Source organism: Lagenorhynchus albirostris, chromosome 7 (genome assembly GCF_949774975.1).
Source record: "Lagenorhynchus albirostris chromosome 7, mLagAlb1.1, whole genome shotgun sequence".
Taxonomy (NCBI): Eukaryota; Metazoa; Chordata; class Mammalia; order Artiodactyla; family Delphinidae; genus Lagenorhynchus; species Lagenorhynchus albirostris.
Window position 1 is genome coordinate 87,550,817 of NC_083101.1, and position 20,217 is coordinate 87,571,033.

A 20,217-nucleotide genomic window follows, 5' to 3' on the forward strand; every position below is an offset into this window, starting at 1 on the left:
GGGTGCATCTAAACATCAGGTTATTGTTCATGTTAACTGAAGGAGGGCCTCCCAGAACTGCCTACTCTGACCAGTCTACCTGGTCTAGCATTTTTTCAATTAAATGTCCCATGTTTTCATTCTAAATAATTAATTTTAAACATCTGAAATTTCAACTTTTTAGAAAAGCTAAAGATTTCAAGTTAAATAGATATTTGAGCCTAACTATATCGATGCCATGCAATGGTTTTCTTTTGGAGTCACTGAACAACAAAAAACATTTTCAGTACTGATAAGAACTAAAGCAGAACTTCTGACAAATAACTAGCACTAAAAGAGCCAGAAAGGAAGAGTCTACATTACCCAAAACAGGAAAGGAACAAACACACATAAGACTGTTTAAAATAGAAAATAAATTCATATTCAAGTTGAACCCAAAAATCTGAACTTGGAAGTCATTTTGGTTAATTGCCTCAAAAAGATCAACTATGTTTCCAGTGAGTCTCCAAATAAGTTTTGGCTGCAAAACAGTCCTGCTTCCCCCCCACCACACCACACCACACCCCACCCCACCCCACACACACATGCTGCACAGCATGCAGGATCTTAGATCCCAGACCAGGGATCAACCAGAGCCCCCTGCATTGGAAGCTCGGAGTCTTAACCACTGGACCACCAGGGAAGTCTAAGACTATTTTAAAGTCACTTTTAAAGACAGCCTTAACCATATTTGCATTTAATTTGCTTCTATATACATACTTCCAGGAACTTAAGTCACTGTCAAAATCTCATCCTTACTTTGTTTAAACCACAACTCACACTCAAGAGTTGCTTGTGAAATTCTTTTGCACAAAGCCTGGACAGGCTGAACCTTGCCATTGCAAGTAAACAACTAAAGATCTACCAAAAATAACTAATAAAAAAATTAAATTTGCTTGACTCAGAAAAGTAATCAGGCCCTGAGTGGATTCTATGGGTTTGACCCCAGATTCAACACATCCTGGATACAAGTGAAATGAAATCCCAGTTGCTGATTACCCTAATATAAAGCCTGGGATAGAGCTGGCAATAGTTTAATACTTTTTTACACCAGTATTTTTAACACTGTAATAATGAAACAGATGAGGAAGTTAAATGAATATCTATATCCTAAAAGGCCATAATTTTAATGTAAGAAAAAGGAATTCACATGATGGTTCTAACTATGCTAAAATGATGCCTCGAATGAGACTGGAATGAAATATAAAATGCACCAAAATAATAATGATGGGAGAATGTATGGCTATAGTTGACAATTCTTTCCATCTTTAGATTTTTGTATTATGGCTATTATATTTTTAAAAAGAAAAACAAATTGTAAAGGGTTTAAGAATGAACATGTACTTTAAACTGTAAATTAAAATAAGTTTTTATTCAAAGCATTTTTTAAAATTACAGCATGTTTATTCTTATGCTGTTAACTCTGCCAAACTACAACTTAGCCATATGAAGCATAAAACACTTCAAAAATCTGAATGTAAACCACATTTTTAAAACAAAAAGCAGTGTTAACACACCTCAAATTTTAGATGCCAATGTATTTTGTCCAAGTATACAGCTTATATCAAAAAAAGAACATTTTAAATATTTCTATAGTAAATAGTTGTAATAATTTCTTAAAACTTCCAATTATACAAATGAAAAGTTTGTGAATATAACTATTATAGTTGGCAAAAGCTGACAGGATAAACAAACAAAAACTCTTACTTTTGAAGGCCTTAAATTTTATTATCTGTGAACTGGCAAGTATTTGTATTTTTTAAATTCATACTGCACTTCCTTCTTTAGGTAAGTTCATCAAATTTTAAATTTCCCAAGACTGACGACACTTTTTATAATTCATTAAGTCATATTTGAGGGAAAAATTCTAGAGAAAAATGTTGAAACCTAAACCAAGAAAATTCAGATACTATAGTCTCTCTTACTTGCTCATAAGTGCTCCAAGTTAAAATTCTATATACCAGATTACAAACAAAATTCTTAAACCATTACAAATATAAATTCTCTTATTACAAAAAAAAAATCCCTCAAGATTTGTAATTTACTGTACAGAGGAATTACATTTTTAAAGTATGTCCTCATCATACACATTATTTGTTACTATCATCTTTCATACTTTTGCTCCATTTCAAGACATTTACATACCTCCCCTTCCCCGTGGCTACATATTTTAAACTATCTGTGTACTGCAACACATTGGGATTTTGAGATAAAGAAGCCTACATTTTAGATAATGTTTAAACTACATCTGTAGGCTACTACTTCAATACAAAAAAGAAACAAAAGGCGCTGAAGAGCCCATATTTCACTCTCTTATTCTGAAGCTTACTCCAATTAAGCAATCTATGAAATTACCATGCTATGATGTTATTTAGTTTCTGCTTAAAACAAGTTAAAATGATGGAGGCTTATGCCTACATAAAGGAGGTGAACTACTCAGCTCTTGATTTTTTCTATTCATGCTTCAGTACATAAAGTGGTGTTTAAAAACTTCATCTATTTTGGAAAAAATGATTTAAAACCACCACACAAGTTAACACACTTGCAGTTAAAACTATTCCAGAAGCCTACTTATTTGAGTCGCTAATATTTTCTGCAGTGTTTAACTGATAGCTAAATTTAGTGAACACAAAATAGCTTGGCATGTTATTCTGAAGTAAAGCAAGAAGGTGGCTTTATGCACTGAAAATATAAATAGGAGGCTTCCATTTGCTAATAATTCTAAACAAGCAGTACATTTAAATTTAGTGTTTGCTAACAAAGGATCTAAAACAGTTCATTACAAAACAACCCTGTAGATGTCCCTTTTATTAAAAAAATCCAACTTCCAAATCTCATGACAGGGCCCATAATATTTTTTAAAAATACCAATTACCGAGTTACCTAGACTTTGCAAGATTAATCATTCAATTTCAGCAAATGAGAAACATGAAATGTGCAAAAGTTCCCAAGTTAACAAGCTAAGGGTGACAAGTGCTTTCAAACCTAAATATCACAGTGAGTTGTAAAGCCTCAGAAAGATAGAATAAGACTGATTTTACTCCAATTTTGAAAATTCTGAACTACTGTTCATCTTACCAAGATCTTCAAATACCTATTTTCTTCCAAAGTCGGTAAGTTAGAAAGTCTTCCGAAATAGTCAGTTTTCCATTTCTCTAGTCTTATTAGGCACACTATTTTGCAATTTAAAAATATATATCTTACACACATCTTATACTTTCTTGCTTGTTTCAGTGTTTACAGTATTGTTAAACATACTAATATACATTGTTAAAAATGATCTTATAAATAATCTATTTAAACCTTCTTTGGCTACATGTACCATTCTTTTTCTTTTTTTCATACAAGTGTCTTATTCAGAAAGTGCTTCCTGTGAGAACTGCTTCCAATGAATGCATTAAACTTGCAAAATCTAGCTTCCCACAATACGTAGTTTTCTACCCTGTACTAGAAGTCCCATATTTACAAAATATTTTAAACTTTACAAGAAATCCAATACCATATAAAAAAAGTGCAATTCTCTCTCACCCCATATTCTGGGGCAATGACATTCTTCATAAATTTCTACAGAATAGCAGCCTATGATAAGCAAATAAGGTGCTTAGCTTATGCCCAAGGGTCTACTTTTTAAGTATGCTGGGCAGTACTTTTGTACAGTGGAAAGAGTCAGTGTTCTGGCTACTGGCGGAGTGGCGCTCCCGTCAAGTTTGCGAGCTCGATGAGAGCGAGGGCTCCGTGCAGGCGCTCCCGCTGCTCCTGCAGACGCCGCTGGGCACCGCTCTTCTCATCGTCCTCCTCATCAGACTGAAGGTACTCCAGAGGGTCCTGCTGCTCCTGGTCTGCCTTCTGAACCAGCTTTCCTTTCAAGGTGGGAGTACGCTGCTCTCGTGTTTCCCAGTACCTATATGAAATGCATCTGTATTACTTATACAGTATATATAACATTCTCAAATGTTCACTTTTCTTTAAAGAAAATAAAAAGGGGGGTCTTTCCTACAGTATTATTTTGTGTTTCAGTTTATAAAGTTATAAAGTGATTTTGAATACATTACATGTTTTTCCATAACAGAGGAAAAAATTCAAGTTCAAGAAGTTGAAGGACTTGCTCAGAATAACAAAATCAACAAGTGGCAGTTCTGGGTCTTATACTCAACTCTCTAGTCACGTGTTTTTGTCATTAAACTATAGCTGCCTTAAAGATCATACGTGAAATGGACTAGAATAAAATATAGAAACAGTAGAATAATCATTAGAAACCCATTTATTCTATCCACAGAGGGATGATGGCTTCTGACAGAGTTAACTATGAGAAAGTTTAAACCCACAAAATAGGACAAATGGATTAATATGCGTAACACCTAGAGCTTACTCAAGAATTTAAGAGCACCATCATTTTCTATTACGTAGCCAACTGATAATTCACAAGAAAAAATACAAATGTTCCATCTTTTTTGATAACCAAAGAAAGGCATATTTAAATGACAGTACCATTACCTACAAAAATGTCCATTCAAAGACTTGTATATTCATGTCCATAGCAGCTTTATTTGTAAGAGCCAAAAACAACATAAAGGCCCATCAAGAGGTGAATAAGTGGAGGTGCATCCATATAACAGATTACTGCACAGCAATGAAAAGGAATGAAATGATACACTCAACAACATGATGACTCTCAAAATAATTATGCTGACTGAAAGAAGCCAGACGAACAAGTACATACTATATGACTCCATCTGTATAAAACTCTAGAAAATGTGAACTAACTATAGTGACAGAAAGCAGACCAGTCAGTGTCCTTTGGGGTGGAGGAGGGCAGGGAGATGCAGGGACAGTGGATTACAGAGACATGAGGAAGCCTGTGAAAGTGTTGGGTAAGTTCACTATCTTGATTTTGGTGATGGTTTCACAGGTGTCTACATATGTCAAAACGCATCAGATTATACACTTTAAATATGTACAATTTATTGTGTGCCAATTATACCTCAATAAAGCTGTTTTTAAAATTACATACAAAAAAAATACAATGACCAGATTTCAGGAAATCCAGACTACTCAAACTAGAAAAGTTTTGGAAATATGCAGAAGTATAAAAAGAGAAATGCAAACAGTTCAGTATCACTTGAAGGACAACTAAGAAAGGAAAATAGCAAAATAGCAAAATACCTTAGCAAGGTCAGCAAGGACTGGGTAACGAAGGGCTTTGAATGCTATAATAAAGGGCTTAGACTTAATATTGAGCATCATATTAGCATTTTAGAAAGACTCCTCTGGCAGCGGCATGGAGAATGGATTGAGAAGACTGAAGTGGCTGAATCTGATAATTGTTAAGGAAGTAGAATCCATAGGTTGGTCACTGAGTAGATGGGAGAAAAAGAAGATAAACACAAGGATGACTAATAAGTTTCTGGCTTGGGCAAAATTAGATATAATGGGGCAGTGGGGGCCAGGCAGGAGGAAGAGGGAGGAAGGAAGTGATGCAGTACTCGGGACAAACATATTCCCTGCCCTTGTGGAGCTTACGATCCAGCAGGGAAGATAGCCACTGAACAAGTAAATGTGTGAAGGAGGTTTTGAGAGGGAAAATACAATGTGTTATAAAAGCATCTATTAAGTGGATTTAACCTTGTTTGTTTGGGGGGTTAGTGGGCAGGTTAGGGAAGAACTTCCTGAAGTGGTGTTTAACCTGAGTAAGAAATGAAAAATGAGCAGAGTGGCTAAATGAAGAGGGAAGTGAGCACAAAGGCCTGGAAACAACAGCAATAGTGCTGTTGAGAGACAAGGAGCCCGGGTGACTGGAGACAGCTGTGTTGCTAGAGGGAGGCAGAGCCACAGCAACACAATTAGGGATTCTAGACTTTATCCTCAGTACAGAGGAAGCCAGTGAAGCTAGGGAGCAGCACAGTCAGCTGCTGCCGGTGTGTATGTGATAGATGACTCCTTAAATCAAAATATCCTTAGAGAAATGTTTTTATACTGGTCCCCTTGTTGCCATTAAAAAAAATTAAACTGGGTGCTTTTTGGAATTTTACTTTAGAATAACATCTAGTCTCTATCCCTCTAATAATCAACACGTAGCTAAAACCAATATAAAGAAATGAAGAGGGACTGCATTAATGACCAATGAAATACAATACATAAAAAACATTCTTTTCAAATGGGGTAAACTCTTGCTTTTAAAATAAATTGTGGTCTGAGCACTCAGACTAATTAATATCATATAGTAGTTTTCTATCACACAGATCCAAATAAAACTCCTAACAATTCTGTGGTTTCAGGAAACAAAAGTGCCATTTCAAGTTATTTTATAAAATATGTAGAAAAGCAACTTATTTAAACTGAAAGAACTGTCAAAGTCCCCAACTTCAACCCACACACTGGGCAGTGTTCTGCAGTAGACTCCAGAGAGAGCCTTACTTTGCCAACCACTCGGCGGCAGCCTGGTTGTCCACAGCCTGGGGCTTACTGAGAGCATCTGTGGGCTCCTCTCGCTTCAGCCTGGCATAAGGGTGCTTCGGACAGTGGCGGTTTGCATGGGTGAATCTGCTTAGGCAGCCTTCAAAACACAGAAGGAAACAGTTATCAGAATCTGGACATCCAGCAGACATGGAAAATGTTCAGTTTCTCTGGTATCCGAGAAAAGTAAATTAAGATGATGAAATTTATCATTCTATAACTTGAGGAGAAAAAAAAATAACCCTCAGCTGCTATTATCAATGCCACTGTGAGGAATGTGAAGACGGTTCTTTCACCTTGGTCATCGCAATGTAAATGCATTCAACCCCACTGGAAAGTGATTAGCACAAGTCATAAAAATGTTCAAAATCTCTGACCCAGGAATTTCATTCTTGGACTCTATCATAAAAAAACATCCCAAAGGTAAACAAAAGTTTAAGTAGGAAAACATGCCCCTCATGTTTGTTGATAACAAGCAAATTTTAAAAACAAATTAGATATTCAGTAACTAACATTGAGGCAATCATTGTTCATATGCTAACGCATATATATGGAATCGAAAAAAAAATGGTACTGATGAACCTAGTTGCAGGGCAGGAATAAAGATGTAGACATAGAGAATGGACTTGAGGACACGGGATGGGAGGGGAAAGCTGGGACGAAGTGAGAGTAGCATCGACATATGTACACTACCGAATGCAAAATAGTTAGCTAGTGGGAAGCAGCAGCATAGCACAGGGATATCAGCTCGGTGCTTTGTGATGACCTAGAGGGGTGGGATAGGGAGGGTGGGAGGGTGGCTCAAGAGGGAGGGGATATGGGGCCATATGTTTACATATGGCTGATTCACTTTGGTGTACAACAGAAACTAACACAGTATTGTGAAGCAATTATACTCCAATAAAGATCTATTAAAAAAAAAGAAAACCATGGAGCAACAGAAGAAAACTGTACTGAATTTCAAATATAACTGTGTAAAAATGTACATAAGAAAAACAGCTTAAGAAACTATGAAATTACCAACAGCAGCAGTGTTGAGCTGGTAAAATCCACCCCACCCCTGCTCCTCCTGGACTGAAAATTTCGACAGTAATGTGCTTCTTTCAGTTTAACAGTTAAAAAGTTTAAAACCAAAGTAAAAGCCTACTCTAAAGGCTGTATTTACTTGTATAGATTTTTCTACAGCATACAACTAGATATAGCATTTTTAATTGCCCTTTAAGATTTTCACCTAAAAAGAACACTTTATTTAAAAATCAGTCATTTCCTGGAAATCGAGCATGGGTCACAATTAACAAGGAAGAAAACTTATGAGGTTTGATTAAATCTTTATCAAAAATCTCGCTTCCCAAAAATTCAAGCAAAAGATATTTTAACTCCCAACTAGCTATTCCATAAACTTAACTCCTAACACCATACCATTTTCTGAACAAACAAAAGGTTTTTCTCCGGTGTGAAGACGCTGATGGGTTTTGAGCTGCCCACTTTGAACAAAGGCTTTTCCACAGTCTGGATAGTCACACAGATAGGGTCTCTCACCTAAGTAGACAGATGTTATATATTATTTCTGAGACAATAAGGTGAGAAGGGGAAGGGGCACGGAGAGAGAATCAACCTTTATATAAGTTACGACTGCAAACAACAATAAAACATGTCACAGCCTCTGCAGAGCTGCAAGTGGAAGTGCTAAGGGCACACTTGGATGATATGAAGATCCACTTGGAAGCACAATATTTTCTTTAGGCGCTGAGCTTTTAGGTACCCAGGTTCAAATCCTTAAAGTTATCATCTTCAACTTATTCCATATTTTCGCCCCACAATCCAAATCGCTAGCTCTTGCTGATTCTTGAACATGTCTGCCACTCCTGCCTTCCCACTGCCACCTCCCCTGGTCAGACTGGTAGCCCCTCCCACCTAGAATGAACCCTGGCAGGCCTCTAGTCTCTGACCTGCACAGCACTTCCAGAACAGCTGCCAGGCAACTACCCTCTAAAATTACCCCAAACCCTACTATACTCCTTGAACAACTGAAGATTATCTGCTGACTTTTAAATGGTCCTCTAATACCTCCACTATAGCTACTAGGTTAGGGAGCAGGGTTTATCTTTACTTCCCTCTTGGAGATTCATTCCAGCCACGAGGCAGTTCCCCATCTTCTACTCTTTGAAATCCCTATCTTTTCTGCCCATTCAAATCTTCCCAATCCTGTAGTCTCAGTAAAACTCATCCCTACCCCCCAACCCCCACCTCCAAATATTAATCTACATATCCCTTCACTAACTTAGTGTCCTATGTTGTTTATGTATCATGGTACTCTCCTTATACAAAGATACATAACACATTGTACTCCATTTCATTTTCTATATACAACACAGTGCTAGGCTAAAGAAAGCGCTCAAAAAGGTTGTTTTTCAATCATAATTAAACTTATTATTTCTTGAATAAACATTCTTTGGTCAACAATTATATACTGGTTCTTCCTATATGACTCAAAGAACAGTAATGAGTCTTCCCTAAATTTCTCATTATTTAGAAATGTACTAGACGAATGTGACAGTTGGACACAAGTTAATAAACATAGGATAAAGTAAGACAAAAGCTTTTTACAAAGCATATACTATTAGAGCTTAACTATAGCATGGAGATCTTCAGCTCTGTTCCCTGGCATACAGTGTAGTAAGCCTGGAAGTACTGGGTGACACACAATGGGTTAGTGGTAGGTCGGGACTGGGACTCAGGCACCTTTTTATGATGCCGCATGGTCTTGAATCTCAGCAACTGATTTCACACTGGCAAAATGTACTCTACAGCTGTGTACCAGTTATTTGGGGTTATTTCAGACTAAGTAGATTGAAAAAATACAAAAATTCTCAAAATCAGATATTCATTCAATAATAGTTTTCCTGAATGATACCTAAAGTCAAAACATCTTGGCCACCTTAGTTTATAATGATTCAAAATTAAAATTTTACCCTTTTTCAGGGATTTAGCTAAGAAAACTGTATTCTAGCATACCACTAAAATATATCTTTTCAAAAACGGAAAGAAAAAAGAAACAGGTGATGACCATAAACATAGTGGAACAAACAGGGGACTAAGGGTTAAAAGCCCAAGTTCTAGACCCATACTGACCAACAGAAATAGAATGAGAACAACTTATGGTAGCCACATTAACAAAGTAAAAAGAAACAGGTGAAATTAATTGATAATATACTTCATTTAACCCCATATATCTAAAATTCTATCATTTCAATTTGTAATCATTATCAAAAATTTTTAAAGATATCATTTACTCTCTTTTTTTCATACTAAGTGTATTTTAAACATCCTGTTCATCTCAATTTAGACTAGCCACATTTCACGTGCTCAACAGCCACATGTGCTACTATACTGGCCAGTGTAGTTCTAGACTTAAGGGTATGAGAAGTTGTAAGTCAGTGGTAATTGGGTGTTTTTGTGCCTCAGTTTCCTCATCTGTAAATTATTTGATATCATTATTAGAACCATATGGCTCCTTCTGGGTGGGACCAACTTTCTCTATGGAAAGAACAAGGCCCTCTTTATATTATCTTTTTGCTCTTTATATGGTATTTTTATGGTATTTTAAATGCAAGTATAACTTCTCTACACAAATAAAGATATATGATAGTCTTGGGATAGCTACCTATAATACGCTTAATTCTGAAAAATTATACTTCACCTTAGATTTAATAGTTAGGTCAACTACCCTGAGGATTCTAGAAATTCTATTAAAAACTTGACTATATCTGATTTAGGATTTGGCCTACAAATCAGTTTTAACAATTATACAGACAACTTAAGGGCATATCAGGTAAAATTCGGGTACATAGAAGGATAGAACCAAATTTAGTAATAACATTCCTGTGACAACTACATTAATTACCATGATAACTTTAGAAATCACACGGTATCAATGTTCAGAAAACTATCCCTCCCCACCAAAAGAGAAGCTGACTATACAGTGCCTGTTTTTAAAACTTTACAATAAGGAAATGGAAGGTAACTAAAAATTAATTTATAGGCCCAAACATCAAATCAGCTTTCAGTTAAGTATCACTTTTGGCATTCTCTAAAATTTGCTCAACTTACCTGTATGAGTCCTTTTGTGAGCCTGGAGTGACTTCTCCCGTGGAAACACCCTATTACAGATGTTACAACGTATTCTGCTGGACGAATGCTCTCCTTCATTTATTAAATCCCGTACAGTATCTGCTCTGGGTCTACCACGTCGGATTCCATCCTGTTAACAATGTGCATAAACATTAATATAATTTCTTGGACTCCACTCATTAAAACAAAATATCATAATACAGGCATGCCTTACTTTACTACGCTTCATTTTTTTTCAATTTTTCAATTTTATTTTTTTATACAGCAGGTCCTTATTAGTCATCAGTTTTATACACATCAGTGTATACATGTTAATCCCAATCACCCAATTCATCACACCACAACCACCACCCCCCACCACCACTTTCCCCCATTGGTGTCCATACATTTGTTCTCTACATCTGTGTCTCAACTTCTGCACTGCAAACCGGTTCATCTGTACCATTTTTCTAGGTTCCACATATATGCATTAATATACGATATTTGTTTTTCTCTTTCTGACTTACTTCACTCTGTATGACAGTCTCTAGATCCATCCACATCTCTACAAATGACCCAATTTCGTTCCTTTTTATGGCTGAGTAATATTCCATTGTATATATGTACCACATCTTCTTTATCCATTCGTCTCTCAATGGGCATTAAGGTTGCTTCTATGACCTGGCTATTGTAAACAGTGCTGCAATGAACATCGGCGTGCATGTGTCTTTTTGAATTATGTTTTTATCTGGGTATATGCCCAGTAGTGGGATTGCTGGATCATATGGTAATTCTATTTTTAGTTTTTTAAGGAACCTCCATACTGTTCTCCATAGTGGCTGTATCAATTTACATTCCCACCAACAATGCAAGAGGGTTCCCTTTTCTCCACACCCTCGCCAGCATTTGTTGTTTGTAGATTTTCTGATGATGCCCATTCTAACTGGTGTGAGGTGATACCTCATTGTAGTTTTGATTTGCATTTCTCTAATAATTAGTGATGTTGTGCAGCTTTTCATGTGCTTCATGGTCATCTGTATGTCTTCTGTGGAGAAAGGTTTATTTAGGTCTTCTGCCCATTTTTGGATTGGGTTGTTTGTTAATATTGAGTTGCATGAGCTGTTTATATATTTTGGAGAGTAATCCTTTGTCCATTGATTCGTTTGCAAATATTTTCTCCCATTCTGAGGGTTGTCTTTTGGTCTTTTTTATGGTTTCCTTTGCTGTGCAAAAGCTTTGAAGTTTCATTAGGTCCTATTTGTTTATTTATTTATTTCCATTACTCTAGGAGGCGGATCAAAAAAGATCTTGCTGTGGTTTAAGTCAAAGAGTGTTCTTCTTGGGGTTTCCCTGCTGGCGCAGTGGTTGAGAGTCCGCCTGCCGATGCAGGGGACACGGGTTCGTGCCCCGGTCCGGGAGGGTCCCGCGTGCTGCGGAGCAGCTGGGCCCGTGGGCCATGGCTGCTGGGTCTGCGTGTCTGGAGCCTGTGCTCTGCGGCGGGAGAGGCCACAGCAGTGAAAGGTCCGCGCACCGCAAAAAAAAAAAAAAAAAAAAAGAGTGTTCTTCCTATGTTTTCCCCTAAGAGTTTTATAGTGTCCGGTCTTACATTTCGGTCTCAAATCCATTTTGAGTTTATTTTTGTGTATGGTGTTAGGCAGTGTTCTAATTTCATCTTTTTAAATATAGCTGTCCAGTTTTCCCAGCACCACTTATTGAAGAGACTGTCTTCTCCATTGTATATCCTTGCTTCCTTTGTCATAGATTAGTTGACCATAGATGTGTGGGTTTATCTCTGGGCTTTCTATCTTGTTCCATTGATCTGTTTCTCTTTTTGTGCCAGTACCATATTGTCTTGATTACTGTAGCTTTGTAGTATAGTCTTAAGTCAGGGAGTCTGATTCCTCCAGCTCCATTTTTTTCCCTCAAGACTGCTTTGGCTATTCAGGGTCTTTTCTGTCTCCATACAAATTTTAAGATTTTTTGTTCTACTTCCATAAAAAATGCCATTGGTAATTTGATAGGGATTGCATTGAATCTGTACCTTCCTTTGGGTAGTATAGTCATTTTCACAATATTGATTCTTCCAATCCAAGAACATGATCTATCTCTCCATTAATCCAAATTTCTTTCATCAGTGTCTTACAGTTTTCTGCATAGAGGTCTTCTGTCTCCCTAGGTAGGTTTATTCCTAGGTACTTTATGCTTTTTATTGCAATGGTAAATGGGAGTGTTTCCTTAATTTCTCTTTCAGATTTTTCCTCATTAGTGTATAGGAATGCAAGAGATTTCTGTGCATTAATTTTGTATCCTGCAACTTTACCAAATTCATTGATTAGCTCTAGTAGTTTTCTGGTAGCATCTTTAGGATTCTCTATGTATAGTTTCATGTCATCTGAAAACAGTGACAGTTTTACTTCTTTTCCAGTTTGTATTCCTTTTATTTCTTTTTCTTCTCTGATTGCCATGGCTAGGACTTCTAAAACTATGTTGAATAATAGTGGTGAGAGTGGACATCCTTGTCTTCTTCCTGATCTCAGAGGAAATGCTTTCAGTTTTTCACCACTTAGAATTATGTTTGCTGTGGGTTTGTCATATATGGCCTTTATTATGTTGAGGTAGGTTCACTCTATGCCCACTTTGTGGAGAGTTTCTATCATAAATGGGGGTCGAATTTTGTCAAAAGCTTTTTCTGCATCTATTGAGATGATCATATGATTTTTCTTCTTCAATTTGTTAATATGGTGTATCACATTGATTGATTTACTTATATTGAAGAATCCTTGCATCCCTGGGATAAATCCCACTTGATCATGGTGTATGATCCTTTTAATGTATTGTTGGATTCTGTTTGCTAGTATTTTGTTGAGGACTTTTGCATCTATGTTCATCAGTGATATTTGTCTGCAATTTTCTTTTTTTGTAGTATCTTTGTCTGGTTTTGGTATCAGGGTGATGGTGGCCTCATAGAATGAGTATGGGAGTGTTCCTTCCTCTGCAATTTTTTGGAAGAGTTTGAGAAGGATGGGTATTAGCTCTTCTCTAAATGTTTTATACAATTCACCTGTGAAGCCATCTGGTCCTGGACTTTTGTTTGTTGGAAGATTTTTCATCACATTTCAATTTCATTACTTGTGATTGGTATGTTCATATTTTCTATTTCTTCCAGGTTCTGTCTTGGAAGGTTATACCTTTCTAAGAATTTGTCCATTTCTTCCAGGGTGTCCATTTTATTGGCATAGAGTGGTTTGTAGTAGTCTCTTAGGATGCTTTGTATTTCTGCAGTGTCTGTTGTAACTTCTCCTTTTTCACTGACTTGAGTCCTCTCACTCTTTTTCTTGATGAGTCTGGCTAATGGTTTATCAATTTTGTTTATCTTCTCAAAGTACCAGCTTTTAGTTTTATTGATCTTTGCTATTGTTTTCTTCGTTTCTATTTCATTTATTTCTGCTCTGATCTTTATGATTTCTTTCCTTCTGCTAACATTGGGTTTTGTATGTTCTTCTTCCTCTAGTTCCTTTAGGTGCAAGGTTAGATTGTTTATTTGAGATTTTTCTTGTTTCTTGAGGTAGGCTTCTATAGCTATAAACTTTCCTCTTAGAACTGCTTTTGCTGCATCCCATAGGTTTTGGATCATCATGTTTTCATTGTCATTTATCTCTAGGTATTTTTTGATTTCCTCTTTGATTTCTTCAGTGAACTCTTGGTTTTTGGTAACATATTGTTTAGCCTCCATGTGTTTGTGTTTTTTACATTTTTTTCCCTGTAATTGATTTCTAATCTCATAGCACTGTCGTCAGAAAAGATGCTTGATGTGATTTCATTTTTCTTAAATTTACTGTGGCTTGATTTGTGACCCAAGATGTGATCTATCCTGTAGAATGTTCCATGCGCACTTGAGAAGAAAGTGTAATCTGCTGGTTTTGGATGGAATTTCCTATAAATATCAATTAAATCTGTTTGGTCTATTGTGTCATTTAAAGCTCGTTTTCTTATTAATTTTCTGTCTGGATGATCTGTCCATTGGTGTAAGTGAGGTGTTAAAGTCCCCCACTATTATTGTGTTACTGTCGACTTCCTCTTTTAGAGCTGTTAGCAGTTGCCTTATGTATTGAGGTGCTCCTTTGTTGGGTGCATATATATTTATAATTGCTATATCTTCTTCTTGGATTGATCCCTTGATCATTATGTAGTGTCCTTCCTTGTCTCTTGTAACATTCTTTATTTTAAAGTCTATTTTATCTGATATGAGTATTGCTATTCCAGCTTTCTTTTGATTTCCCTTCACATGGAATATCTTTTTCCATCCCCTCACTTTCAGTCTGTATGTGCCCCTAGGTCTGAAGTGGGTCTCTTGTAGACAGCATATATATGGGTCTTGTTTTTGTAACCATTCAGCAAGCCTGTGTCTTTTGGTTGGAGCATTTAATCCATTCACGTTTAAGGTAATTATCGATATGTATGCTCCTATGACCATTTTCTTAATTGTTTTGGGTTTGTTTTTGTAGGTCCTTTTCTTCTCTTGTGCTTCCCACTTAGAGAATTTCCTTTAGCATTTGTTGTAGAGCTGGTTTGGTGGTGCTGAACTCTCTTAGATTTTGCTTGTCTGTAATGCTTTTGATTTCTCCATCGAATCTGAAGGAGATCCTTGCCAGGTAGAGGAATCTTGGTTGTAGGTTCTTCCCTTTCATCACTTTAAGTATAGCATGCCACTCCCTCTGGCTTGTAGAGTTTCTGCTGAGAAATCAGCTGTTAACCTTATGGGAGTTCCCTTGTATGTTATTTGTCATTTTCCCCTTGCTGCTTTCAATAATTTTTGTCTTTAATTTTTGACACTTTGATTACTATGTGTCTCAGCATGTTTCCCCTTGAGTTTATCCTGTATTCGACTCTCTGTGCTTCCTGGACTTGGGTGGCTATTTCCTTTCCCATGTTAGGGAAGTTTTCGACTATAATCTCTTCAAATGTTTTCTCGGGTCCTTTCTCTCTCTCTTCTCCTTCTGGGCCCCTATAATGCAAATGTTTTTGCGTTTAATGTTGTCCCAGAGGTCTCTTAGGCTGTCTTCATTTCTTTTCATTCTTTTTTGTTTATTCTGTTCTGCAGCAGTGAATTCCACCATTCTGTCTTCCAGGTCACTTATCCTTTCTTCTGCCCTAGTTATTCTGCTATTGATTCCTTCTAGTGTAGTTTTCATTTCAGTTATTGTATTGTTCATCTCTGTTTGTTTGTTCTTTAGTTCTTCTCGGTCTTTGTTAAACATTTCTTGCATCTTCTCAATCTTTGCCTCCATTCTTTTTCCGAGGTCCCATATCATCTTCACTATCATTATTCTGAATTCTTTTCCTGGAAGGTTGCCTATCTCCCCTTCATTTAGTTGTTTTTCTGGGGTTTCATCTTGTTCCTTCATCTGGTACATAGCCCTCTGCCTTTTCATCTTGTCTATCTTTCTGTGAATGTGGTTTTTGTTTCATAGGCTGCAGGATTGTAGTTCTTCTTGCTTCTGCTGTCTGCCCTCTGGTGGATGAGGCTAACTAAGAGGCTTGTGCAAGTTCCCTGATGGGAGGGACTGGTGTTGGGTAGAGCTGACTGTTGCCCAGATAATCAAGTTCTTACTTCTTTCTGCTAGCGTTGGAGGGTCTCCTGCAGAGGCGGTGGGTGGCTGTAGCTCACCGTGGGGACAAGGACACTGGCAGCAGAAGTTTTGGGAAGTACTCCTTGGCATGAGCCCTCCCAGAGTCTCTATTACGCTTCACTTTATTGCATTTTGCAGATACTGCGTTTTTTACAAATTGAAGGTTTGTGGCAACCCTGTGTTGTCAGATGGTGATTAGCATTTTTTAGAAATATTTTTTTTTAGTTTTTTTTTTTTTTTTTTTTTTGCGGTACGCGGGCCTCTCACTGTTGTGGCCTCTCCCGTTGCGAAGCACAGGCTCCGGATGCACAGGCTCAGCGGCCATGGCTCACGGGCCCAGCCGCTCCGCGGCATGTGGGATCTTCCTGGACAGGGGCACAAACCCTTGTCCCCTGCATCGGCAGGCGGACTCTCAACCACTGCGCCACCAGGGAAGCCCTAAAAGTGTTTTTTAATTGAGGTAATTTTTAGACATAATGCTATTGCACACTTAAGAGACTACAGTATAGTGTAAACATAACTTTTTATTCACTGGGAGACAAAAGCTTGTGTGACTAGCAGTCTGGGACTGAACCCACAATATCTCAAAGGTATAACTAAATAATTTTTTGAAACCTTTCTTGAGTGACATCAGTGAAATGGCAGAGTAGGTAGTTCCAAGGGCCCACCCCTCCACAGATCACTAAAAAGTCAAGCAAAAACTGTTCAGAATCAGCTTTGTCACAACTCCAGAAAATGATGAGAAACTTACAGCAACTCAGAGAACAATGAATCAAGAAACAAGCAACCTAAAACAGTAGGAAAGCATTGCAGCAATTTTTACAGCCCTTGCCCCACCCCTTCACTCAGTGGTCTTTGAAGATTACTGCCTTCATTCTTAGTGTAGGAATCTAGTCCCTGGTTCAAGAAAGAACAGAGAAGACTTTACTCTGAAAGAATTTTGTTTGTCTGTTTTGCCCAGCCTGGGGGCTACCTGAAGGTCTGAAACAAGATGCTTGTCTTTGTTTTGCTAACTTAGAACTCTCTCTGGGCAGAAAAGTGGCTACACAGAGGGCATCTCTCAAAAACCTTGTAAGGCCAATAACAACTTGCTGCCCCCTGGGGGAAAAGATTTCAACGAAGGCACACAAACACACCAAAAGCCTAGGAGGAAAAGCTGGGGAGAGAATTTCCTCAGGAAATTAGGGCACTGGAAAGTGCCCACATATCCCAAAGACAGGAATTTAGGAAGCCACACACTTGCCTGCCCAGTGCAGGAAGCATACTCAGAAAAAACCTGAAAAGAACATAAGTTTTCACCTCTGGCTGATCCTTAGGCTCAGCACAAGCAAGAAATGAAGGCTAAGACAGACTTGTAAACAGTCTGGCTAAGTATAGAAGGAGAGCTACAGCACAGACCATTCTGCAAAGTTAGAAGGGGTTTTTCCCCCCTTTCTTTTCTTTTCTGTTTTTGTTCTTTGGGGTTTTTTTGGGGGCCATTCAAGATCTCTCTCAAAATATGAGATGACTAAAGCTAAAGAAACAGACTTTAAAGAACAAACACAATAAAGAATAGAGTTTACAAAAATAGTTTAGAAAAGTCACCAAACAACTACAAACCACAGCACACAACTAAAACAAACTCTGAGGAGAGAGGAGAATCTGATTTCCAGAGTTACTACTTTATAATATTCAAAACACCCAGTTTTCAACAAAATATTACAAAGCATGCAAAGAAACAAAAATATTAACTCCCATACATAGGAGTTAATTTCTCCTATGAGGAAGCAGACGTTGGACTTACTAGACAAAGATGTTAAACTGTCTTAAATATGCTGAAAGAGGTAATGGAAACCATGGACAAAGAACAAAAGAAAACCAGGAGAACACTGTTTCAACAAACTGAGAATGTCAAAAAAGAAACAAATTATTATTTATTTATTTTTTTTTTTTTGCGGTACGCGGGCCTCTCACTGTTGTGGCCTCTCCTGTTGCAGAGCACAGGCTCCGGACGTGCAGACTCAGCGGCCATGACTCACGGGCCCAGCCACTCCGCGGCATGTGGGATCTTCCCAGACCAGGGCATGAACCCATGTCCCCTGCATCGGCAGGCGGACTCTCAACCACTGCACCACCAGGGAAGCCCACAAATTATTTTTAAAAATAGAAATTCTGAAACTAAAAAATACAGTAACCAAAATGAAAAAAATTCACTACAGAGTCTTAATGGCAGATTTGAACGGTCAGGAGGAAAGAAACAGCAAATTTAAAGATAGGTCAACTGAAATTATCCAGTCTGAGGAACAGAAAGAGAAAAGAATGAACAGGGCCTATGATACCAGTAGGACATCAAGTGTCTTATGGGTCCATTTGGGCTGCTAAAACTAAATACTACAGACTGGGTAACTTATAAACAACCAAAGTTTATTTCTCACAGTTCTGGCAGTTGTAAAGTCCAAGATGAAGGTGCTGGCATGGTCAGGTTAGGGACTACTTCCTGGATCATACCCAGTGCCTTCTTGCTGTGTCCTCACATGGCAAAAGGGGCAAGAGAGCTCTCCAGGGCCTCTTTCATAAAGGCACTAATTCTATTCATGAGGGCTCCACCTCCATGACCTAAGCACCTCCCAAAGACCCCCACCTCCTAACACCATCATCTTCGGGGGTCAGGATCTCAACACACGAATTCTGGGGGACACCACAGCATCAAGCATACCCACACACACACAATCGGAGATCCAGAAGGCAAGAGAGACTAGGGCAGAAAGAATATTTGAAGAAATAATGGCATAAACACAAAGAGAGATATACATGGAGATATAATCAAACTATCAAAAGACAAAGAGAGACTCTTGAGAGCAGCAAGAAAGAAGTAGTTTATCACACATACCAGTCCTCAATAGGATTAACAGCTGATTTCTCAGGAGAAACTACGCAAATCAGTGGGATGACATGTTTAAAGTGCTGAAAGGAAAAAAAAAATCAAACAATAATCTTATATTCAACAAAACTATCACTCAAAAATGAAGAAATTAAGCATTCCCAGACAAACAAAAGCTAAGAGAGTTCATTGCTAGACCTGCCCTACAATAAATCTAAAGGGAGTTAGTTCTTCAGGCAGAAATGAAAAGACACTAGACAATAACTCAAAGCCATACAAAGAAATAAACAACACCAGGTAACTACATAAGCCAGAAGTATTGCACTTTGGGCTTATAACTCTTCTTTTCTTTCCTATATAAAAGATAAATGCCAAGTGTATTAAAAAATAATAAATCTTTGTTAATGGGAACACAATATAAGATATAATTATGACAACAACAACAAAAAGGGAGAGGGACAGAAATATATGGGAGCATAACTTTTGTATACTATTGGTGCTAAGGTGATATTAATTCAAAAAGAAAAAACAGAAAAGGAAACAAGAAAGAAAAGAGTTCATTACAAAAAAATCAAACCCAAAAGGCGGCGGTAATCGAAGAATTGATAAACAAAATAGGTATAACACTATAGAAAACAAATAAAATGGGAGAAGTTCTTCCTTGTAAGTAATCACTTTAAATGTAAATAGATTAAATTCTGCAAACAAAAGGCAGAGATTGGCAGAATGGATTTTTTTAAAAATGAACCAACTATATGGTATCTACAAGAAACTCACTTTAGAGCCAAAAACATAAATAGGTTTAAAAGTGAAAGGATGGGGCTTCCCTGGTGGCACAGTGGTTGAGAGTCCGCCTGCTGATGCAGGGGACACGGGTTCGTACCCCGGTCCGGGAGGATCTCACATGCCGCGGAGCGGCTGGGCCCGTGAGCCATGGCCGCTGAGCCTGCGCGTCCGGAGCCTATGCTCTGCAACGGAAGAGGCCACAACAGTGAGAGGCCCGCGTACGGCAAAAAAAAAAAAGTGAAAGGATGGAAAAAGAGATAACAATTATAAACACATGCACACCTAACAACAGAGCTCCCAATATGTATGAAGCAAAAATTGGCAGAATTGAAAATGAAAAGACATAGTTCAAAAATAGCT

General features: G+C 37.7%; 1 protein-coding gene across 1 annotated transcript in view; it reads right to left on the reverse strand.

The window, feature by feature from the left end:
• Positions 1-1,403: 1,403 nt before the first annotated feature.
• Positions 1,404-20,217, reverse strand: part of ZNF367 (zinc finger protein 367) — a 28,620-nt gene continuing 9,806 nt past the window's right edge. The window contains exons 2-5 of the mRNA XM_060155389.1: positions 10,582-10,732; positions 7,891-8,010; positions 6,433-6,571; positions 1,404-3,919 (exon numbers count right to left, since the gene is read on the reverse strand). Of these exons, the coding sequence (XP_060011372.1) occupies positions 3,697-3,919; positions 6,433-6,571; positions 7,891-8,010; positions 10,582-10,732 (633 nt within the window). The 3' untranslated portion in view covers positions 1,404-3,696. The remainder of the gene's footprint in view (positions 3,920-6,432; positions 6,572-7,890; positions 8,011-10,581; positions 10,733-20,217) is intronic.